Here is a 24,259-nt window from a genome sequence, read left to right as displayed (position 1 = left end):
ACATGACCGACAAGGGATTTAACATGATTTTGAGGTTAATGGTGTGCATTTAAGTTCTGATTAAAACCAAAAGTGATTTAATGTTGTAAACTACAGGTGGAGGAAAATATTGCAGCTGAAAGAGGGAGCTGAGCACAGTTGAACACACTGAAATTGTATAATCTATGTTCTATGTCCTGATGCTATATAAGAACCCTGAGTTGACTGATTAATCCACTTACTGTGGTTGTGCCTTGCAGATACCAAATATAAAGCCATGGTCTAAGTAATTTGACACATTCCTATAGTCAATCCACTGGGTCCAATCCTTTCAATGGGAAGAGGGTCTCATGCACTCTAAGGGCTTGTCTTCACTAGGAAATTTAATCATGTCTAAACATGATTTTAATCTTGAGTTAGGTGACAACGCTGACAACAACTGACTGGTCATCATCTGCAAGGATAAATCGTGTTCCACATTGTGTCAGATACTGATGGGTAAACCCTAGTACATCTGCACTGACTGTCAGCATTGTGTTAACTAACTCAACTATTAAAAATCAAGTCTAAATGCAATTAAATTTCTAGGGAAGATAAGGATGAAATCCACCCCATGCAGAGACCCAGCACTAGGCCTATGCACGATTTTCATCCCTCTTAAGCCCTCAAAGTAAGATTTAAGCAAGACAAGACCTTGTGCTGACCCTTTATTCAGAGTGGACTTGACACTAATAAAATTGGTCTCAAGAAAAATCCATGTAAATTTTTCAGTACAGAAGCAATCTATGCTAGAGTAGCGATGTGCAAGGCTCCTTGATGCTGTCTGTCTGTATTTACAGTTCTCTGTCAGAGAACAAGCAGTTTCAATTACAGTCCAACAAGGAAGATACAAGTACAAAGAAATGTTATGGTTGGGTACATTTATTTTGTATAATAAATATGCACATTTGATGTGGCTCAGACACCTGGTGAATTGCCCCCAGGATTGCAAGGGTCAGGCACCCCTTACTCAAAACATAGATCAGATGATCAGCCTCTTGGAGCTTGTCTGAGGCCTCACGAGGAAAACTTGCAAGCATAGCACTGTGTGGTGATCACAAGAGGAGATGCTGATGATCACATTTAAATCAGTCTACTGTAACACTAGGCCCAGCTGAATAATAATCTCATAGGCTGCTGTGAGGACTATTTAACTAAGTCAATAATATTTTCTTGAAGAGTCATGCAGTGTTCCTTATATAATCCCTCCAACAACAGAACATTGAAGGCCATGAGATGGTATCCTCAAGTAGGGACCACAGCTGAATCAAACAATTTGAGCAACCCAAGAAGCCCCAAATCCCATCTATTTGTTTGCATTTATTTCTTTAAAAGAGCTGGTAGTGTGCCTTAAGGAGCTTCGCTCAGACATACACATTAAGCCCAAGTTCGGGGGCAGCTATTTTTCCCTCCTTGGTGAAATTGTCGATGGGGAGGCCTTTAATTTTCTTTAACCAGGCCTTCCTGCACTCTTTTTGTTGGTCTGCTATACGTTTTGTTTGGTGAGCTTGATACTCAACAGCTGTAGCTTCTTCATACATTTTCATCTGCTTCACTGTCAGAAGCCTGAACCCGCTGTTGATCCGGTAAGGATTTGCGGTTTGTAAGAAGAGGGGACTTTCTCTCCGGGGTCCTGCTTCAATTTTAGTTTGTGCGATCATCATGCGTGTCAATTTGATGGATTCAGATGAGCTCGTTAAGTGGCCAATCAACTGAGCCCCACCCTCAGATAGGGAAGTGGCTCTGCCATGGCCAGTATGAACCTTCTTCTCTTCTGGCAAGCTGCAGCATGACTTGGAGCGTACAATCACGGGAGAAGGAATGAAAGAGTGCACTGCAGACCCATGCAAAGAATTCTTCAAGTTGAGCTGCAGTCTTTTGGTTTCAAAGGGTGTGGAAATTCTTTTCATACTCAGAGAGCCACTGGCAGATTTAATGTGTCTGAGTTGGGTTGACTGATCCTTTTTCTCTTGCTTAGGGATTTTGTATGACAACATCTTTTTAGGGCGTTCCTGGGGGCGCAGCCGAGGTCCCCAGACATCTCTGATTTTGGCATGGTGTATCATATTGGAGCTGACTTGGTCTGGCTTGTAGGCGTGCTGCAGCGTGCTAACAGTCAGGAGAATCTGGTCAGGAGAAATGGGACAGTGCGGGCTTCGTTTCTTTATACGCTGTAAAGCGGCCTCTGCGTTTTCAGCAAGTGAAGATGCGTGGACCGGAGAGTCGTAGCCAGATTCACTATCTGTTTCCAAAGATAAACATGAAGAAAAGAAAAAAAAAATCTGACTCTCTCTATATACATATATATGGAAGTGATTTTACAGTGAGGCTGGTGGTGGTAGTAGCCTGTTTGATCCTTCTTGGAGAGATGGAGTCCCCAAAGGGGGCTGATAATGGGCACTAAAGTGACAGTCCTGGAGACTGAGTTTCCATTTTTACCCTCTCCTTACCCCACTTCATCCTAACCTACCTTTCTCTGTATTTCCATAGTCTAGGTAGTTTACCAACATGTCCACTGCTTCTCTTCTCTGTCCTCAGACTCTTTGGGATTCGGTTATAATCCCCAACCAGTTCTGAATATAAACTCATCTGCCAGTACATAAAATGCCATTGGCTTCTCTAATCCACTGTGTTAGCCAATGAAGTGCTCATTGGAGTGGGAAGAGTCACTGCAAGGTTTCTCTTTATCACAGTTCATTTCTCCAGTGAGAAAACCATTAAGAGCCATATTCTCTCTCAGCTACAGCCGCCATTGAGGTCAGAATTTGATCCAGTACAAGCCATAAGAAATATGAAAGCTGTGGGAACATCATGAAGGACTGTATCCAGCCTAGATCTAGTCTAAAAAATAATAAAGCCCCAACCAGCACTCAGGGCTGCCCAGACAAAATTAAAATATGCTAATACAAACAATACAACAGAGAAGAAAAATGATTTCCATCAGATCATCAAGGAGCACACCTGTGATCTCTGGATTATCTTGTCAAATTTTAAATTAAAACCACCTTGCTGGCTGGCTCAGCCATGTTGGAACAAAATGTATTTACAGAGTGATTTCTTGAGCAAACTAATGGCATTTAAATAGTAACTAACCATTTCTTCTAAGAACTTGTGTGTGGAAACCCTCTCCTTCCCTCCCTAGAGGAAGTTACTTTTTTAGTAGATCAAAGTGACTTTGACGTTTAAAAGGAAATCTAAAGTGTAGCAATAATTGCATGGGGGAAGAAATGGGTCCAAACATTACATAACTTTTCTAGGCTTCACAGTTAGAAAAGGTCACTTGTTTTAATGACTGTTCATCTGCCTGACCTAAAACAGTCTCATAACCATTGCAGGCCCCAAAGAGATCCACTTACCCAGTGCAGACTCCAGCTCAAACTTCTCATTTACTGCAGGCCTCTTACCCAGCGCATATTTCCCCTTACCATATAATCTATCTATCTTCGATATTTCTAATTTAACCATCATCATAGCATCTAGCCACCAAGATCTCTTACCAGACTCTGACAAGCTTTGTGGTGTTGTTGCACCGTATGTTCGACCTGAGTCATCTGAATCACTGCTATAGACCTGTCGTCTCCCAGGAAGAGCAAACTTTTTCTTCTGGTCCGGCTTTATATCAAGGCAACCCATGCTCCTTTGCAAAGTCTGATTTGACCGGTGAGCAGGTGCCTTCACAAATTCATAACGGAGACCTGCAAGAGAGGGACATGGATTAATCCTGTAGCATTAAGATTTTAAAGCTAATTGTCTTTTATCTACCAAGGTCGTCATTATCTATGTATTTTTTTAATCTTCTGGCTTTCGATTACTATTTTGTTTCTAGTTCCAGCTTCTAAAGCTAGCGAGCCCATGGTTGACTGAAAAATATCTACAAATGTTTGAGAAGCTAAAAGTGTCAGAGAAGCTTGGAAGATAATGATACCTTCATGCCTCCTTGTTGGGACAGATTCAAATCTGGTTTATGCTGGTGTAAATCCATAGATTCTACAAACACTGACTCTGAGGATTTACACTGGTTGTAACAGAGGTTGGAATCTGGTTCATTCCTTCTCTATTGCCTGTCTCCTTGCAACGCATGGGTCTTCAGACAGGTGAATGGCTGTGTTGGGTGTTACTGCCACACAACTGTTTTAACAATCCTAAGTAGCTGAGATGGCCCTGCATTTTTGACATTAAGACATTTATTGGTCTTGCACTAAAGGACTGAAATGGAATCTAAGATGTGAATTTCTTCACAATGTTTTTGTTCTAATGAATATTTTAGGACAAAGACAAAAGCTTCTTACTGTCCCAGACTTGTGGTGTCTGCGATATAGAGCACAAGCTCAGAGTTGCAGATTTCTGCATCACCATTTGGATTCAGTAGCCACCCATAGACTGAAACTGCATCGGAATGGTACAGTTTGAAGAGTGTAAGCCTGTGTGGATTTAGTCTTCATCTTGGTTGTGAAGTCTAATCACAGATGCAGCTAAGACTTATTTTAAAATTTCCCCCCACAGTATAAGTAATAATTGGTGCACCACTCAGCAGGTACTTAAGCATATGCCTAACTTTAAGCACATGAGTAATCCCACTGACTTCATGAGACTACTCACATACTTAAACTTAGACACTTGAATAGCTTGCTGAATTAGGACCTCAAGTTTCTAATGCACCCTGCTTCTCACAGGATCCTAAAGGGCCTTACAAAATATATAGCATTGCAGAAATGCAGCAGCCGTCTAGCACACATCCCTGGACAATGGTGGGGGATTGGCTAGGGCAGTGGGTACCTGAAAATATTTCCTAACTCATTTTTTTAAACTGACTAGATTTCAGGTTGAGGCTGCCCCTTTAACACAGTGCACTGCAAGAGGTGTATATGGTACCTGAAGGTGTCCCGGAACCCCTCGTTGACCCACGGCGAATCAGGTATGCCAACATTATCTGGTCCTCATCTGGTTTCTCCTCGGAATAATATATCTTCTTGGGGCTGGCTACATCCCTTTTCATGTGCTGAGCACGAACATATGGATAAGGCTGCATGCTGACCCTGATTTCTTTGTGCTTTTCCTTATCCTTTGTTACTTCCTCTCGGTCAGCCTGTAGCGTGTAGTCCCATTCTACATCCTCAAACTGGAACATCAGTACGCTGCTCAGAGCATTGATCACCATCCTAGGAAGGGAAGAGGAACAGTGCTAAGAAACACACATTGTAATAATGGTTTAGCAGTTACCTGTTGTGCGAGGTAGCTTATGTGCACTGTTACAGATGCTGAGGCGCATAACTAGAATTGAAGTTGCAATTGCTTGGCTGGGGAAACGAAGATGAGCAGTGTTTAGATTGTTACCAGTCCTGGTGATCAGACCCAGCACATTGCAATGAATGTAACCTGAATGTAAAGAACACCGTTGAGTTCATTCATTGCTAGGTACAACTGGGAATAACGAGATGAAATCATGAAAAGGAAAAATTTTCTGACTGTTAGGCTGTGTAATAGTTCCTGAGAGAAATGGTGGTTGTCCTGTCGCTAGGGACCCTTGAATCTGGGTGAAAAAACACTGGGAACAGACTGTAGGGAACAAGCCAACTCTTGTCTAGAAGGATGGATATGATGAGTAGGCCTTTTTGATCTCTTGCATTTATGAAAATGCAGTAGAACACTGGCGTGTTAAGAGCACACGTGGGCCTGATCCTGAACCCACCCAAACTCTGAGGAAATTCAGATCGTAATCTTGATCCCACTTTATAGCTTTCCCCATCTTTAAAATGGGCAGAATCTAAACATCAGAATGAATATCCCATGTTTTGGGGAAGTTTGGATTGAAATCCAAACCAAAACACCACACCTACTTAATAGAATAACATATTGCAGTGATCCGTAAGCAGAATCCTCTAAAAAAACCCACCTGTTAGGGCTGTAAAAAGGACATGATTTCTTGAGCAACACGATCTGTCTAACTGGCTCAGAGTCTGAGTGCAACTGCTATTACCCACCTATTTTCTACAATGCAGAAGGACACCACAGGGTCACCTCTGCTATTGGCCCTCATCACCTTCAGGCAGGTCCCAGTCAGGAAGTTAAATATACGTATTTTTCCATCAGCACAGGCACTGATGACTCGGAGATACAGAAATGCCAGATACAGGACTTCCCTGAAAACAAAACACCGGAGCATAAGCACATTCCTTATTCCTACATGAGAAAATTGAAGTAACAGGGTTCTTGGATGGTGAGTGAAGCAGGTCCATCTCTGCCTATAGGGTAGATGAGAGAACTAGTCAGGTTTAAAGGAGGCTGGGGAGGATGAAAGTCACCCAGCAAATACCTTCCTAATCATTACTGCCTTCGGAATGGAGAGATGGCCAAAATTATGAAGTCCAGACAATTTATTGGACATATGCATGCTCAAAAAATGAACAAAGCAGTCATTCGTAGCAACCACTGTGTTTAAGACCAGTCACAGCTTATTAACTTTGCCAGTAGGCATTTTCAATTACATCTCTTCCTTTAAATAACCTCTGAAAGTAAATGCAAACAGTATGGTGATGTAGTCTTAGCACAGCACAGTTAAAATCACAAAATGTCATGATATGCAAAGGCAATGGTTTCCACAACAAAAGTAATGCCTCCATGTTTCACATATGTACTATCTTCTGTTTGTCTTTTCTGCCAAAATATGTAGCTTAACATGCTGTTGAATATATTAGAGGTTCCTGAAATTTTGGTGTATCTGGATCCCATTTTATCTTAAATCATCCCTGCTTCTTTGTCAATAACAAAGAGGTGGGGAATTATCTTGTTTTCCTGAACTCCTTGACTCACAGTGGGTCATTTGGTCCTGGACTGGGTCAAGGGCACCCCACATTTAGGTGGATTGAGTCCTAGATGTTAGCATTCGTCATGGCTGGGAGCATTTGCATCTAAGTCTTTACAGTTCACGTCCAGAAGGCATAAGATCTGCATTAGTTTTTCTGCCAAAGAATTGCGTTTTGGTTATTCTGTTTTTTCACCTGCACTCACATCATACTAATTATAGGCAGGAGTAGTATCGCCACTTATTTTTAAGGTTGCCTGACACTTCCTGTTAAAGACCCACATTCCAGTGGCTTATAACTCTGTCTAACTGTAACTGCGCTGAAATTTACCACGTTGGGCATCTGCCTCATGTTGAATGTTTTTGGAAATTTCAGTCAAACTGATTTAGCTGTTTTGATAACAAGGCAAAGGAAAAACACATTGTTTTTCTCCTTATTAAAAATGCTGGGACCTTTTATTGAACAACTCTAGTATCCCCATGCTTTGGAGCAGGGACTTGAAATTTGGCAGTATATGAGCATGTACTAAAATACTGTATCATAATGCATACGCGTAATAGGACTGATTTTAAGGTTGCACAGGCAACCTTAATGTTGGCATACTCTAACTTTGGAGTTTTTGACTTTGCAACCTTAATGTTTCTTGAAGGTCTATTATCATCATGGGTGAAATCCTGGCCATATTGGAAGTCAATGGCAACACATCCATTCACTTCAGTAGGGCCAGGATTTCACCCCTTGTATTTAGTTGATCAGTGCTTTTCTGTACACTTGAGGACCTCTTCATCACCATATATAATATCATACATAATAGTTTTCCCAAATGTCTAGCTTTATTGTGTCACGGGACAACATCGAATGCTGCTATTCCCTTGTGAAGGTAAGAGTCATGCAAGATTCACAGTCCTAGGACTTTGATTCCATCTGTTCTGCAGGGGATTCCTTACTCAGGAGTCACTGTTCCATTGAATAACAGTGAGTTCCTGTAAAACAAAAAAACCCTCCCTGCAGGACAGGGAAAATTTTAAAGTGTTAGGGCTGTGAATTAACACATTCTATGTAGACATATTCCTAAGCAGGTAACATATTCCTAAGCAGTTCACTTTATTGAGTCAGAGCTATAGGAAACATGTAGACATTTGTTAAATGTGGATTCCAACATGTGAATGATACCTACTGTGGATGCCTGAAAGCCATTAGACATCGCTTATGTTTTCCCACCATGCTCCATCCCAAGACAAATCCATCAGAGCTTCCTGTCACTAGATGCCATTGATCAAAGGCTAGGCATTTTACTGGGCCTTGGTGCCCTTCTAAGGTCTGGAACATGAAAAAGCCACATGTCACATAGTGTAACATACTATAAGAATTCTAGGCATACACATAGCCCTAATCATTCTCATATTACAATCACAGTACTGCCCTCCTATGCTTTATAATGGATTCTATAAAGGATTACAATATGCCCTTTGGTAATAGTTTTGATTCAGTACTCACTGTGAGTGAAACATGCCAGGCTCACTCTTGGTGGCCAGACATGAAAAAGCCACATGTCACATAGTGTAACATACTATAAGAATTCTAGGCATACACATAGCCCTAATCATTCTCATATTACAATCACAGTACTGCCCTCCTATGCTTTATAATGGATTCTATAAAGGATTACAATATGCCCTTTGGTAATAGTTTTGATTCAGTACTCACTGTGAGTGAAACATGCCAGGCTCACTCTTGGTGGCCAGACACTAATGTGGACTTATTCATTCACTGGCCAGGATCACTGTGTGTACTGTGTGTAGGGCCCTATCAAATTCACAGCTATGAAAAACGTGTCACGGACCGTGAAATCTGGTATTTTGTGTACTTTTACCCTATACTATACAGATTTCACAGGGAGATCAGCGTTTCTCAGGCTGGGGGTCCTGACCCAAAAGGGCGTTGCAGTGGGGTCACAAGGTTATTTTAGGGACATTTCAGTATTGCCACCTTTACTTCTGCGCTGACTTCAGAGCTGGGTGGTTGGAAAGCGGCGGCTGTTGGCTGGGTGCAGCCACTGCTCTCCAGCTGCCCAGCTCTGAAGGCAGCGCCACCGCCAGCAGCAGCAGAGAAGACAGGGTAGCAGTACCACAACACCCACACACACACACTCAATAACCTCATGATCCCCCCACTCCTTTTTCGGGTTAGGACTCTTACAGTTACAACACCATGAAATTTCAGATTTAAATAGCTGAAATAATGAAATGTATTATTTTTAAAACTCTATGTGCATATTATTGCAGCTGATAATTAAACTGAGACCTTTAGGGTCTGTTAAGCGAATAATCAACCAGAGAAGACAATATGAAACTGCCCCTAACCAAGCTAGTAGGAGCCGTATGTAAACTTGGGTCATCTAGAAATGGAATATCTTACCCTTGATACACATTCGTACATGCAATTCCATCAGACTCTTTTCCATCAAGAGAAACTGCTTTTCACCTCTCAAAGAACACTTACTCTGGGCATACACTGGTATAACTGAAATCAAATTGACTCTGATCTTAATTACAGTGCAGCTGTCTGGATATCCCTAATCTTTATAAACTGTTTCTGTTTCTGCTAGAAACAAATTTTATTTCTTGGTGTAACTATGCGTCATCCCCAGCCCTGAAATATGGCTATCATTCAGAAAATCCCTGCTTGTGAACATTCACCCAAACAAAAGCTCAATCATACAAATATCTGCAAACAGCAAAAAATTAAAGACCAGATCAAATGTCAATTTTTAATTTGGTGAATTGTTTGCCAATAGGCTCTTACACAGGTCAGCCATCACTAATTCCGCTGATCATCAGTTACCAGTTTCATACCTTTTTCTTTCTTTCTTTTTAAAAAACACCTTTGGTGTAAACAAAAAGCCATGACTAGTTGGGGTGAACAGATACCGGTATGTAAAAGGTTGTTATAAAGAGGACAGTGATCAATTGTTCTCCATGTCCACCAACGGAATCAGAGACTCATAGGGGTTAGAAGGGACCACAAGACTCATCTAGTCCAACCCCCTCCCCCCCCCCGCCCCCTGAGCTAGCTGCTCAGAGCTGGGACAGAGAGAAAGCCCCCAAATACATTTCCAGAACACACTATGATTAGGAAGAAACGTACCTTGATCAACATGCATGTATCAACGTGCCACACTTTCACCAGCCCTTTTTCGCAACCACTCACAATGTGGGTGTTGTTGATTTTAACTGTCCAAATGGCATCTTTGTGTTTTAAAGTTTTGATGCATCGCCCGGTGCTTAAATCCCACACTGTTAGGAGTGGGAGGGAGAAACATGAATAATGTCCATGTTTATTTGTCTGTATCACTCTGGAAAATGTGAATACAAATTATTATTTGAGTCACAGTTGCACCTAGAGGCCCCAGCTGAGTTCAGAGCCTGCTTGTGCTAGGTGCTGCACAGAGACCTGCCCTGAAGCGTTCACAATCTAAATAGAGAAGGCAACGGCGTATCATTATAAGCCCAGTTTCACAGGTGAGAATGTAAGATCCCCACAGGAAGTCTGTAGCAGAGCTGAGGACTGAATCCAGGTCTCTCAAGTCCCATTGCCATAACCACAACGCCATTCATATTGTATAAAACCACTCTAATAGGAGTTGCATGCGTGGCCATTGCTTGCGGAGCAGACTAAGCTCCATTGTGAGTTTGAAATCCACCCGCTGGTTTCCATGCTGGTTGTCAGGGTCTCACACTGTCTGTGCTATAAATATACATATTGGGCCACTTTCCCTGCTGGTCTAAACCAATCCAAACTCCTTTGCTGTTACCGCTGGGATTTGGAATGTGGCTGGCGGTGGCCCCCATCAAAGCCTTGGGGCTGTTTTGGTGATTGCTTGCTCACCTTTGACCATGCAGTCTCTTGCTCCTGACACAACCCTGTCTTTATACACGTCCAGGCAGGTGATGGTCCCTGAGTGACCGTTAAGGATCTTCACACAAGCCCCAGTGAATATATTCCAGCATCTGCAGAGTAAGGGCCAAGAAGGGGAGAATCCTGTGATCGTTAATTGTTAATTAATGACTTATTTATTATTATTGCCTAGTTCACTTCGCACATACACTGGCGTAAGTCAGGAGTAATTCCACTGAGGTCAATGAAGTGACACTGAGAAAAGCCCCAATGGAAGGGCAGTAGAATCAGGCCCTAATATTTAGATACTCAATCTTATATTTTATTCTGGTGGCACCAGGGCTGTCATGGTCACATACATCTGGATTCCTTCTCTGGCTACCCAGCAATGGCTACCTCTGGCCTCCAAATGTAACAATCCTTCAGACAGCCCCATTTCTGTCTAGCAGCTGCCAAGAAGACTTACAGCTGCTTCACTGAGAAAACCCAAGCACATGGATACAGCAAAGACCATCCCACGTTGAATCAGGTGGGAGACAAAGACTCCATATCTATGTAGACTCTTTCCCCTCCTATTAGACTGATGTGGCCTTTGAAACACACCTTGCCATTGTCATCCCAGAGCAGGAGAACCTGACTTGGCTTTCCGCTTGTGGGCTTAATGCAGGGCTATTGTGGCAGCAGATTATTAGTATCCTAAGAATTAGTGACAGAGATGACATAGTAAGACTTCCCCTTCCCCAACTTCAGTGAGGACAAGTATCCTGACCTACACCAGTGTATGCCTCTGCATAGTGTAAAGCCGCCTCTTTGTTTTCTTCCAAGTGCACTGGAAGGTAGTCAGATACCATGGCAATGAGTTGGTATCAAAATGGTGGGCAGATAAAAACAAGACTCCCAACTTCAGGGGTGAACTCCTGGCCCTGTTGAACTGAATGGGAGTTTTGGCATGGACTTCAACAGTGCCAGGATTTCACCACAGAGGCTAATCAGAAACAATGTCTCTGGTTTAGAAATATCACAACAATCGGTTTTCCTGGTGTACTTTGCTACTTCTTCTTCCAGTACTGGATGAAACAGGAAAGCACAGAGGGGAAATGTCCTGCGTGAGCAAGGGAGTACACTAGGATATCTATGATGTGTTTTTCTTCTCCCATTATTACAGTCAGAAAATGGGAAGGGAGGATTCTGGAAAAAATGCCCAATGTTGGGTTTGGTTTTGGGTTTTATGCTTAAAATTTCCTTTCAATAGATCATTTCAAACTGGATCGCTCTGCCCAGTGACCCTTTTCAGCACTGCTCACCGGATGCTGAGATCAAAGCTGGCGCTCAGCACAAACCCTTTCTTCTCATTGAGGAACACTGCCTTGATGCTCCCAGCATGGCCACTGATCACAGGTGGCACTTCCTTCAGCTCCAACACGTCAAGGAACCTGACTTTGCGGTCCACTGAGCCAATGGCAAGCAAGTTCCCACCACAGTAGTGGATTACCCTGTGTGGATCTGACCTGGGTAAGCAAGCAGAGACTGAGGAGAACATCTGCCAAAGCATTACTGGGCTAGCCAGGGAAGCACTGTAGGCTGTTATTTACAGGCACCTCTGTTGTGCTCAATGCTGCAGTATCTCAGCTCAGTGAACAGAATTGATGGGCCATCCTGGAAAGGTACATGGAACCCCTCAAAGTGCCAGTGGGAGGGTTGCTGACAAGGCTGCCCTTACCCATACACAAAGTACCCAGATGTGTAGGGCACCAAGAAATTAGGGGCACCAAATTTCCTGGTGCCCTACACAGCTGTGTGCTGCTCCAGCCCCTGCTCCACCTCTTCCCCATGGCCCCTCCTCAGCCCTGCCCCCACTCCACCCCTGCTCCTCCCCCACCCTGCCTCTTCCCATGCCTGCTCTGCCCCCGCCCCAGCCCCACCCCCACTTCACCCCTTTCCCAAAACTCCTACTACGGCCCCGCCCCACTCTACCCCTTCCTCTAAGGACTGCAGGAGGGTTTGGGCGCCCTGCACTCACCAGGCGATGGTAAGTGGAGCGAGACGGCCCCAGCCCGCTCTGCACCGCTGGCTCCCATCCGCACCACTGGTGAGTGCTGGGGGGCAGTTCCCCACTGCCCCCCAAGCTCCAAGGCTGGGAGCCAGGGGAGCAGAGCAGAGCAGGCTGTGGCCGGGTCACTCCACTTCCCGCCGCCCCATGAGTGCGGGATCGGGCCTGCCCTGCACTCACGAGGCGGCAGGAAGTGGAGCGACCCAGCCCCAACCTGCTCCTGCCTCTCCCGCCCCACAGAGGCCTGGCGCCAGCCTCCCTTCTTCCTCCCCTCTCCCCCCTCTCCTCCCTCCCGCGAGGAGGCTGCGTAGGGTAGTAAAATGGCTAGGGAAAGCCCTGGTTGCTGAGACCCAAGGTTTCAGCTAATGTTTGTAGAGAATAAATCATAGAGGGGAAGGGGATGAGACCCGCTGGGGACTGCTGACCCCACTGTTTTTGAAACTGAGTCACTATAATGCCTTCATACAAGGGCATGTTTGGTGGTCAGGGTTACCCGGACATTGTTTTTTTAAATGCCAATTCTTGCAGCAACAATGTATCAAAATATACATATCTCAGGTTTTGCTTATACACATGTCCACACATACTGAGACACATATCCTGTGATACACCCTTACACACACACACAGCTGAGACACAGCCTCACACACACCCCAAGACTCACACAGGCTGATACAATCGCCCCCCTGCCCCCCTTTACACACACACTCACAAACTGACTTTCACACACACTGAGCTGGATCCTCATATAAACACACCGATTCATCTGTGCATATAGTCAAAGGGAAGTTTCCTCCTTTAGCTCATGTGGCAGGAGCATAAGTGATTGGAGCAGAAGATTCTGGGTTCTAATCCTGCTTTGCATATGTAATGGGCAGCAGAAAGTGCTGCTTTGGGACTAGATTTTGCTACCCTTGGTCACATTGGGTAGTACCTTACTATAGAAATACTTCCTCTGATTCCAGTGAAACTAATTCTGGAGGAAGGCACACGTAAGAGGGGCAGAATCGAACCCTGAAATTTGGACACAAATCATGAGTAAGTTACCCTGTAAATAATGTGATCCTTATTTTTCATGCAGGGACTTCTATACTAGTTCCATCAAATCTTTGAATAAATAACAGCAACAGTCACCCGTTGAAAAATTAATATGCATAGGAAACTGTAGCCTTGTCCACACTTGTGCACTAATAATACTCAGCACTTACTGGGCCTGATTCGCCCCTGGCTTGTACCTCGTGTCTTCATTTTCACTAGTGCAAAGTGGATATAAAACACTATCTTTCTGATCTGGTGGTGTTTCACAGCCCTGCTGCACCGATGAGAATGACAAAAGAGTGCAAAGTTGTTGTAGCTGTGTCTCATAGACCTTAAGGCCAGAAGGGATCATCATGATCAGCTAGTCTGACCTCCTGCACATCGCAGGCCACAGAACCTCACCCACCCACTCCTATAATAGATCCTGAACTTCTGGCTGAATTATTGAAGTCCTCAACTCATGGTTTAAAAACTTCAAGTTACAGAGAATCCACCATTTACACTAGTTTAAACCTGCAAGTGACCCATGCCCTATGCTGCAAGGAAGGCAAAACACCCCCATAGTCACTGCCAATCTGACCTGGGGGGAAATTCCTTCCTGACCCCAAATATGGTGAGGGGTTAGACCCTGAGCATGTGAGCGAGACCCAGCAGCCAGACACCTGGGAAAGAATTCTCTGTAGTAACTTAGAGCCCACCCCATCTAACGTCCCATCAGCAGCCATTTGCTGCTAGCAGTGGCAGATCAGCTACATCCTGTTGGTCCCAGGGTATTAGCGAGATATGCTTGTCTCTCTCACCAGCTGAAGTTGGTCCAATTACAAGATATTACCTCACCCGCCTAGTCTCTCTGTGAATGGAGGCAGGCAAAAATTAGGCCCAGTATCTTGAAAGCATTTCCCAGACATTCTCTGATTGCTCCTGTCAAACACTACCCCCATTTTACTGATAGGGAAACTGTAGTGACTCACTTCAGAAGTAGTCACATCAGAGCCAGAAAGAGAATGCCAGGGTTCTGGGCTCCCATTCTGGTGCCCAACCATTAGGCAAAGCTCTTTCCAAGCCTCGCTAATTTTGAAAGCTGATTTTGCGATGTGGTTCCTATGCAGTTAACTGAAAGTGTTTTCAGAGCCAGCTTACAGTGTCCAGGGAACTCTCCCTGAACAGCCTGATGGCAGAGGCACGGTCAAGGCTAGTCCTTTTAGCAGGATTTGGATATAGTTCTGCAACACCGTTATAGCCCACTTGACCAATAGTGTAGTGTGGATGCAAACTGTGCTACCCACTGGTGAAAACAGGATTTAAGGGGAGGCAAAGCACCTGCAGGAATCCCTGGCCTGGTGAAGTCACCAGTTGGCCCTATAAGTTTATAAAGAGCTTTGAGATCCCCAGAGTTGGAGAGGGGTTGCCAGTGCTAAGTGTGGTGACTGAAGCAAGGGTGCATGGCATTTACATACTGGTCTGTAAGGACACGAACGTTGTAGGAGCCGCAGAAGATGTTTCTCTCCTCCAGCTGGACAGTTTCAGTCATCTGCCCATGATAAGCCGCCTGTAGGTTGTTCTCCTCCTAGGGACAGAGAGAAAGGAAATAGGAATAAATAACTCTGTTGGGAAGAGATTGCCTATTGCTCTTGCTCCTCCGTTACACTAAAGGGTCTTAAAGGTGATGAGGGACTGACCCCAGAGAACATGCCCTGTGCAGGCCCCTCCCCAGCCAACATAGAGGGCATGTTGGGGGCAGGACAGGGGCGTTCCTTGGAGTACAGTGTAGTAGAGCTACTCTCAGAATGTGTTATGGACAAGTCTTTGAAGGCTGAAAAAGTAAGGGGGTGGCTATTTTAGATTTGATTCTGACTAACCAGGAGGAACTGGTTGAGCATCTCAAAGGGGACGGCGACAGAGTCCATGATTATAAGGGAAAAAAGGAGCAAGAGCAGCAGAATAAAAACAACTTCAAAAAAACAGACTTCAACAAACAGGGAATTGGTAGATATGGGCTCATGGAAAAGAAATCTAAGAGAAAAAGGAGTTCAGGAGACCTGGCACTTTCTAAAAGACACAAACTTTACAGCAAAACAGCAACCTATCCCAATGCAGAGGAGAGACAGGAAGAACAAGAGACCGATATGACTCCATGTGGAGCTCTTTAATGACCTGAAAATCAGAAAGGAGTCGTACAAAAAGTAAAAACTAGGACAAATTGCTATGGATGACTATAAAAGAATAGCGCAAGCTTGTAGGGACAAAATCAGAGAGGCTAAGGAACAAAATGAATTGCAACTAGCAAGAGACATAAAAGGCAATAGAAGCGATTCTGTAAATGCATTAGAAGTAAGAGAAGGCTGAAGGAAGGTTTAGGTCCATAACGGGGAAAGAGAGTGAATAATGGATGAAACAGAGAAGGCTGACATGTTTAATGCTTTTTTTGCCTCAGTCTTCACTAAAAAGGTTAATTGTGACCAGATGCTGAACAAAATTAATATTAACAACCAGGGGGAAGGAACACAGGACAGAATAGAGAAAGAACAGGTTAAAGAATTATTTAGATAAGTTAAATGTATTCAAATCAACAGGGCCTGATGGATTTCCCTTAGAGTTCTTAAGAAATTAGCTGAAGCAATCTCTGAAGAGGATCATGGAAGAGGTGTGGGGTCCCAGAGGACTGGAAAAGGACAAATATAGTATCTATCTTTAAAAAAGGGGAGGAGAGGAACAGCCGGGGAATTTATAGACCAGTTACCCTAACTTTGATATCCAGAAAGATACTGGAACAAATTGTTTAACAACAAATATTTAAGCATCTAGAGAACAATAAGGTGATAAGTAATAGACAACATGGATTTGTCAAGAACAAATCATCCCAGAACAATCTAGTTTCCTTCTTTGACAGGATGACAGGCCTAGTGATGGGGGGAAGCAGTAGATGTGATATATCTTGATTTTAATAAGGCATTTGACACAGTCCAACATGACATTCTCATAAGCAAACTAGGGAAATGTGGGATAGATGAAATTGGTATAATGTGGGTGCACAACAGATTGAAATACTGTTCTCAAAGAGTAGCTGTCAATGGTTCACTCTCAGACTGGGAGGACATATCAACAGGGGTATTGCAGGGGGTGTCTTGGATCTGCCTCTATTCAATATTTTTATTACCAACTTGAATGACGGAATATAGAGTCAACATGAAATTTGTGGATGAAACCAAGCTGAGAGGGGTTGCAAGCACTTTGGAGAATAGGATTAGAATTCAAAATGATCCTGATAAATTGGAGAATTGGTCTGAAAACAATAAGATGAAAATCAATAAAGGCAAGTGCAAAATATTACACTTAGGAAGGAAAAATCAAATACACAACTACCAGATGGTAACAGTCTTCAGATATGTTACGGGTCATTAGAAGGAGGATGATGGTCAATTGTTTTCCATGTCCACTGAAGGTAGGACAAGAAGTAATGGGCTTAATCTGTAGCAAGGGAGATTTAGGTTAGATATTAGGAAAATCTTTCTAACTCTCAGGGTAGCTAAACTGTGGAACAGGCTCCCAAGGGAGATTGTGGAATTCCCATCACTGAAGATTTTTAAGAATGGGTTAGACAAAAATCTGTCAGGGATGCTCTGGATATACTTAATCCTGCTTCAGTGCGGGGGGGAAGGACTAGATGACCTCTCAAGGTCCCTTCCAGCCCTACTTTTCTATGATTCTGCTTCCCAAGATCCGTAAGGGGCTGCTCTCTCTTACCCCGAAAGGCCCTTTGGATATACCTGCAACATACCTTTCCTCTGCGTTTCCATCTGCGACCTCTTGCTGGGATGATGTCCCCTTCTTTAGTTATCCTTGGAATTACAACGTTGGTCATTTTAGCATAGCTGGGAATGACTCCCCTAGGACATGACCCCTGGAGTAAACATCAAAGGACATTGGTGTCATTACTACACAGGCCAAATGTACAGCAAGAGAGGGAATAGAAAGCAGCACTTATTTTCTTCAGTTCAGAACTACATACACTTCTGTGGTCTCGTGTACAGGAAGGCTGAGCTGCATGCACTGGTTTGTTATTGATGAGTTTCTTAAGCACATTGGGCTGCACACACTGATTTGTTCTTGTAGGGTTGCTCCTCGGAGCTGGTACTCACACACCAGTTTGTTATTGTAGTGTTGGGCCTCAGACCTGCTGTGCACATGTTTATTTATAGGTTCTCAGGAGATATAAATGGGGTAGACAGCAAGATATGCAGCCTGAGTTTTCACTGAGATGTTTTTACTTCGAGCTGAGTGTGATGCCTTTAACACCAGGGGCTGTGACTAGTGATCAAGGTCATTTTTTCCAAATCATTTCTGATGAAATTTCATTGCTAAATAATGACTAACACGTCTTCATTTGAGAGCAGTTGTCTCACAGCCCTGCCTCCTGTTTAAAGGTACAGCTCTCCAGTGATGGAATTGTAGATGCATACTACACAATACACAGGAACATGACCTTACCAGAGAGGAAGAAGCATTGCAAAACAGCTGAATTGTTTGAAACCCAAATATTTGTGACTCAACCTGAATCCTCAGCAAGGAAGGGGATTGTATAGATCTTGTCTGCTGGTTAAAGGGTCCCTGGGCTGGAACCCAGTGTAGAGGGTGGGCCTGGGTCCTCCTCCCGGTCCCTAGGAAGAGGTGCAGGACTGTTGCAGATGCCAGCTGGTCAGCTGGTCCACTGAGACTTTGATACCATATAGTGACCTAGATGGAGGGCTGAGTCATGAAGGTGGAGCACTGTGAATTAAGGGAGGAGAAACCACTGCAGCAACAGAGTGCCCATTGGCAGAGGGCACCATATGGGAAGAAAGCTGCTATGCCATGCCTGGCCAGGAGGAGGTGCTCTTGCAGTGGGTGAAGGCTGTTACAGGGCCAATTACATTAACAAAACTAAAGTCAGCTCACACGAGGACAGTCGCTATTGCAGCTTGGCAAGATGTTCGCTGGAGACTTTAATAAAGCATTGGCCAGTCACTGATCAAATAATGTCATATAATTAGCTGCTCGGGGCCAAAATGTATTCCAGATATCCCACACAGTGCTTAATTTGTACCAGGACTGAGCTCTGGCACCTCTGGGCTTGGCAGTTCACAGCCCCGGCACCTCTGGCCTTGCTGCATCAGTTATGAATGTAAAAAAATTGCTTGAACCCTGGCACCTCTTTCATTAAAAATTAAGCACTGATCCCACATCATCATGAAGGTCTATTGATAATGGCTTGTAGGCTGACGTCAACTCCCCAGAGAATAAGTTGGTCAGCAGGCTAGGATACTCACAGGTGTTCTGGCCTAGGGAGGAGCAAGGTGAAAACTACCATCATCAGCCGCCAAGCAGAGGTCTGAGACTGAGAGAGGAGAGGAGGGGATTCGGGGAAAGTCTGCCAAGCATCACAGAACACCGTCTTCTCCAGATTGTTAGGCAGTGGTGCTGAAGTCTGCTGTTCAGTCCTTCTAGATTAAGAGGATAGAGACCCACCCCACACCAGGCCCTGGTGGCGGGAGCGTATGTGATGTGTGGGACAGCAGTATGTTTCCGAACCCATGTAGAAGGGGCTGCCAGCCTGTCTGGTTCCTGCCCTGATTCCCTCTGATTGGTGCAGATGGTGGGTGGGTTATCACAGCCAGGATTCTTTGTTCCTGGAATTCATGCATATATTTTCAGTTCCCTCCTCCTTGCTTTGGGGGTCAAACAAATCCTGCATCCCGAAGTAAATCTCATCCCAAGCTGCCCTGTTCAGCCAAGATTTGGGGTCAAACCCATAAAGATATGTAGGGCTCCCAACCAAACCTGCTAAGGGGGCAGAGCCTGTATCAGCTTGGGCTCACCTAATACTCACCTTAGGTTTGCTGAACATATAAATGAACTTTTCATCAAGCCTAGCTTGGGTGTCAGTGTGAAGGGAGTGGGTTTCCATGCTAATCTCCCTCACACAACATGCACCATGGAGTATAATCCTAAAGTTTATCCTTTCCTGCGATTTGCCTCTATTCTTAACTTAAGCCCTGTGGCAGGACTGCACTTACAGATATAAGCCTTTGGCCCATATTTCTGTTTTTTAGGGCTTTCCCCTTCAGGACCTTCTGTACATGCCTCTAGCTTTCTCCTTCCACAAAGAGGCTCTCAGCACTCTTATGCTCCTGAGTGGATCTAATTAGACCCACCTGGTCTGGGTTGCCTCAGGGAGTCAGAAGAACAGCTCTGCATCCCCTTACAGGGCCCTAAAATCCAGCACATGTTTATGCTCTCATCTGTAACCAAAATCTTTGGTACCAATCTTGCTGATAAGTCCCTGCTCAGAAGTAGCAGACTCTGAAAGGATGCGTAAAGGCTTTTCTAACCTTGTCTGGCTCTGGAGAGTGAGGAAGAAGGAAGAATACAACAGGGTGAAACTGGGAGGAACATCCTGAGGGCTCTAAGGCCCGTTGGACCCTCCCATCTATTGGCTAGGGGCTTGAGGGGAAAAGGAGCTATAGTGTAAGAGCCAGGATGGCAGAATGAGAGGCAAAAGCCAAAGCACAGTACCTGCAAGTACACAATCTCTTCCAGGACTAGGCTATGCGATAGATGTTCCTGCTTGACCTCTCTGGCCAGGAAAGCCCAGTGCTGGCTCACAGAAATGCACCTGTTCAGGCTCTTTGTATCCAGAAACCCTGAGGAATTACAAGGACAAGCTGGTTAACCCTAAGCTATAGCCATATAGCATTGATGTGCCCATGGACAGCTGTGCTTGGGAAGGAAGAGGGGCCATACCCAGGATATACTTGGACAGATGGGTCGGCAGGCAGCGGATGAAGTCCTTGTACTTGTTCAGGCTGGAGGCTGACTGGAAAGCTGCAGGGACAACAGTGGGGGCTGGGTCGATTGAAGACATGGAGGATATATCATCATCCGCTGATGCAGCTCTCTCACTATACATGTGCGCCAGGTCTCTGGGCCAGAAGCACGGTATCTGTCCTTGGACACCTATGCCTGGGGCAGCAGAATCAATAGCATGTTAAGGACTCCCAGGAGTGCCTGAGCCTTGTGGTATATTCATAATATTAGTTATTAACTACCAAACCTGCTCCCCCTAATTTCTCGTTACCCCACAGTTCCCCGGGATATTTTCAGCACTCTGAGTTCTATGGTAGCTGAAGGTACATCACGAAGAACAACCCACCCCGTCCACTCTTGGGCTTTGAAGTATCTTAGATAACACCACAGATTGGCTCCTTTTGTTACAGTACCTATTTCACTAAACTGGCTGGTTCCTTCTGATGAGACCCCACTTTCTAGGGCTGTGGAAGAAGTCAGGAAGGATTGAGACGTGGGTCGCAATTGCACCTGGGATTTCGTGCGTTCCTGTAGCTTGAAGCTGCTTTGGGTCTCAGTGAAGGCCACTGTGATTTTGTCTTCCTCGTCCTCTGAAAGAATTGCGCAAACATAGGAGCAATCAAATCAAACAGAGCTAAATCATGGGTCACAGAGGTAGAGATGAAAGGGACCTGATAGGTTTTCTGCCTCATTCCCCTTGGCTAGTGTAGGATTGGTTCCTTCAGGGTTTTGTCTAGGGTGATTTTAAGGACTTGAGCATTTATGTCTCCACCATTTCGCTTGGAAGTCTTTTGCACAGTAGACCTCATATTAGAAAATTATTTCACCCCATTAATGCCAGTTGTACTCATCCCAGACCACCCTGTACAATTCCTCTCTTCCCTGGGTGTTCATCTCTTGCAGACAATTACCGTGTTCCTACACATATATATCCCATCCAGTTCTACGGGCTGGCTATGTGAGGGAGTCCTAGTTGCTTGGAGGTAAACCTGGGTCAGGACTCCTGCCAGGACTGAATCCCATCTGGCTCTGTCTGCCCACTGCCAGCGTTGCCTTTCTCCTCCTTCAGCTTGTGCTCTGCTACTGCCCATCACCAATCGCTCCCTGTGCTTGGAGACAGGAAGGATCAGGGAGGGGAAAGTTCTTAGGGGATATAAGTGTTAACCAGAAGGTTTGTGATATAAATACAGCTATGAACAATATCTACAATCAGTTGTGCTTTGCTCTCCAGCAATTGTGCCTTGCATTGCTGGCCCAGTCACTTCACCATCTAAGCTGACAAGCATGCCTAAGGGGAGGATAGTCAGAGCTAAAGCATCAGGGGACTAGCTGATCACTGCAGGGGGATAGGAAGGAATCCGACCCCCATGTACCACACATCACAAATGGCAAGGTGCATTATAGGTTTCTTTCCTTCTCCCTCTGAAGCATCAGTATTGCCCACTCCTAGCTGCAAGATTCCATATTTGAAGCCACGGAACCAGACCCTCAGCTGCTATATGCTAGTGTTACTCACACCCACTTCATCTGACCTGACGTAACAAATCCTGTGCTTGGAGTGAGTGTGTGGAGAGAGCATTATCAGGAGAAACACAGGCTTTTGGTATTGGAAATACCAGAAAATACAAGAAAATAATTCACAGTCAAACTGCAACAATCCAAGCTCCCCAGAGTCTCTGGTGGTTTCACCTGATGCAGGTGCATATATTGCCAAGCGGCCTGGTACCTCTGTCCCTGCATCTCACATGCTGAAAAGAACCACTCTGTGCAAACATCAGCTTGTTTCCTGGAGAGGAAGGATCACAAACAAGTCCAGCCCGAGTGGGAACACCTACACTGCTGGTTTTAGTCCAGTAGCATGAGCCCAAGTCAGTTGACCTGGGCTCTGAGACTTGCTGCCATGGTATTTTTATTTTATTTTTATTTTTTTGCTGTGTAGACGTACCCTAAGTCTCTTAATAACCAGATTCAACAAAATGTTAATAATTGCAAAAGCAGTGATGTGCCAGAGAAAAGCTCATCTCTCTGTTCATGGGGCTTGGAGAATAGGAAAGCAAAGGAAGGGATTCAAACAGTGGGGGGAATCCTGGAAAACTCCATTGCCTTCCAGTCCCAAATAAAGTGATAATAAGTGAACGCAATTGTCCTTTCAATATCACTAATGTGAACTAGAAAAGGCAGCAGAAGGGAAACAAACAAACACAACACCAGTAAAACTCAAGAGTAGATCTGATTTCACTGGATGTAGCAAAGTTTGCTGCTAGAGCTCCTGTTCTATCTAAATTAAAGTTCATGGACCAGATAACCAGCTGGTGTAAATCCAGGGAGCTCCACTGGAGTTAATGCAGCTGCACCAATTTACACCAGATGAGGGAGGATCTAGCCAGGTATTTGTGGATATTGTGCATTATTTTTATGGTTCTCATATCCTTTACTTTCTTCCCTCTTGACTATGTTCATTGAAAAGTAAAATAAAACCCTATTTGAAAATCTGTCCTACGGTCATTATGTTTCCAAACTTGTACTTAACTCTAGTAAGAGCATTTGCACCCATAGGTACTACTTACCGGTATAACTGGTTTTTAAAAACACAGGTAAGCGAATAGCAGCTTTAGGACAGGTTTTGCCACCATTACTCATAGTGAGTTAGTACCATACTCTGCAAGTGGCCTCTGGATCATATCCTCAGCTGGTGTAAAGTGGCAGACAATGGAATTACACTGATTTACTCCTGCTGAAGATCTGGCCCGATGCGGCTATTTGTACAGTAAAGTATCACGCAGTGGTAGGGAATCAGAATCTGGCCCTTTGACTTTATCCTCTGTCCTTGGTTAATCCTGAAAGCCAGGGATCAATCTCTCCCGCCACCCAGCATGTCACTCTGTTTACCTGTTTCTCTTTTTGAGCTGGCACTCTGCTCTCTGACCAGGAGGACTCTGACCAGGTTAGCAGCTATAAACAGTAACTTAGGGTTACACATCTGAAGCAAGAGCAGAGTGTAGTTTGCTTTAGTCCAGTAGGAACTGTTTTTGAACCACTTCCAGGTCTCCGACATGGCTTTCTCTAGAGTTACGATATTCAAAGCCCGGTCAGAAGCGGACGTGGTCATGTCTTCTTTGAGGCTGGGGGTGACTCGGGACCGGCTGAAAGTGAAATCCTTCCCGTGGGAGGTCTGCAGGACTTTCTCAGCATAGTTTAGCAAATCCAGGCTGTTGAATCGCTTCACGATCCCCACCAGGAACTTCCTTTGGGTGACATTGCTGGCCCGCAGGAACCACTCTTTGGTATAGAAGACCCTCCAAGACAAGACACACGTCTCACAAATTTGGCAAACAGGCACTAAACCTGTTTTCTTCTCACACCGCAGATCAGGAGCACAGTCCAGCCTGTATTCCAGGCTCTCCTGGTCCTTGGAGATCTCTTTCATCATTTCAGATCCAATTCAGCAAACAGGGCACTGAGCTGGGCAGTGGGAAAAGCAGAGAAACATAACCTGCTTTCTAATTGTCCGCTTCCATCCTGTGACATTATAAAAATAACACTAAGAAACTGGCTGAACCCTGCGATGGATGAAGTAGCCACATCACACGCTGCTGTTTGTAGAACTCTT

The 24,259-nt window shown here is 44.6% G+C and overlaps 1 protein-coding gene and 1 long non-coding RNA gene across 5 annotated transcripts in view; one reads left to right on the top strand and one right to left on the bottom strand.

Moving 5' to 3' along the window:
• The window catches only part of LOC123345612, a 16,428-nt gene extending 2,359 nt beyond the window's left edge, over nucleotides 1-14,069 (top strand). For all 3 annotated transcript variants that reach the window (XR_006572823.1, XR_006572822.1, XR_006572824.1), the window contains exons 2-5: nucleotides 4,834-4,933; nucleotides 6,109-6,235; nucleotides 11,971-12,230; nucleotides 13,734-14,069. This is a non-coding gene — a long non-coding RNA (uncharacterized LOC123345612). The remainder of the gene's footprint in view (nucleotides 1-4,833; nucleotides 4,934-6,108; nucleotides 6,236-11,970; nucleotides 12,231-13,733) is intronic.
• CDRT1 (CMT1A duplicated region transcript 1) lies at nucleotides 710-24,259 on the bottom strand. 2 transcript variants are annotated; one of them, XM_044982597.1, is made up of 14 exons: nucleotides 23,539-24,259; nucleotides 21,063-21,239; nucleotides 20,587-20,805; nucleotides 20,359-20,486; nucleotides 17,585-17,707; nucleotides 15,264-15,373; nucleotides 12,023-12,226; nucleotides 10,710-10,831; nucleotides 9,969-10,117; nucleotides 7,999-8,141; nucleotides 6,000-6,158; nucleotides 4,891-5,177; nucleotides 3,516-3,713; nucleotides 711-2,260 (listed from the first exon to the last, which is right to left on the bottom strand). In XM_044982597.1, the coding sequence occupies exons 1-14, from the start codon at nucleotides 24,077-24,079 to the stop codon at nucleotides 1,383-1,385; spliced, it is 3,438 nt and encodes a 1,145-aa protein (XP_044838532.1). In that variant the 5' UTR covers nucleotides 24,080-24,259; the 3' UTR covers nucleotides 711-1,382. The 2 variants fall into 2 exon arrangements, with proteins under 2 accessions (XP_044838533.1, XP_044838532.1); XM_044982598.1 differs by lacking the exon at nucleotides 6,000-6,158 and having other exon boundaries at nucleotides 710-2,260.

Source organism: Mauremys mutica, chromosome 12 (genome assembly GCF_020497125.1).
Source record: "Mauremys mutica isolate MM-2020 ecotype Southern chromosome 12, ASM2049712v1, whole genome shotgun sequence".
NCBI lineage: Eukaryota > Metazoa > Chordata > Testudines > Geoemydidae > Mauremys > Mauremys mutica.
The sequence above is the reverse complement of the archived record's forward strand: the minus strand, read 5'-3'. Positions and strand labels throughout refer to the sequence as shown.

Excerpts from the sequence above, each read along its gene's own strand:
- CDRT1 (XM_044982597.1), bottom strand. The coding sequence starts at position 24,079 with ATGATGAAAGAGATCTCCAAGGACCAGGAGAGCCTGGAATACAGGCTG. Across the intron at positions 15,374-17,584 it reads GATGGAAACGCAGAGGAAAG|GAGGAGAACAACCTACAGGC; the intron begins GTATGTTGCAGG and ends CTCTGTCCCTAG. Across the intron at positions 3,714-4,890 it reads GGGTTCCGGGACACCTTCAG|GTCTCCGTTATGAATTTGTG; the intron begins GTACCATATACA and ends CCTCTCTTGCAG.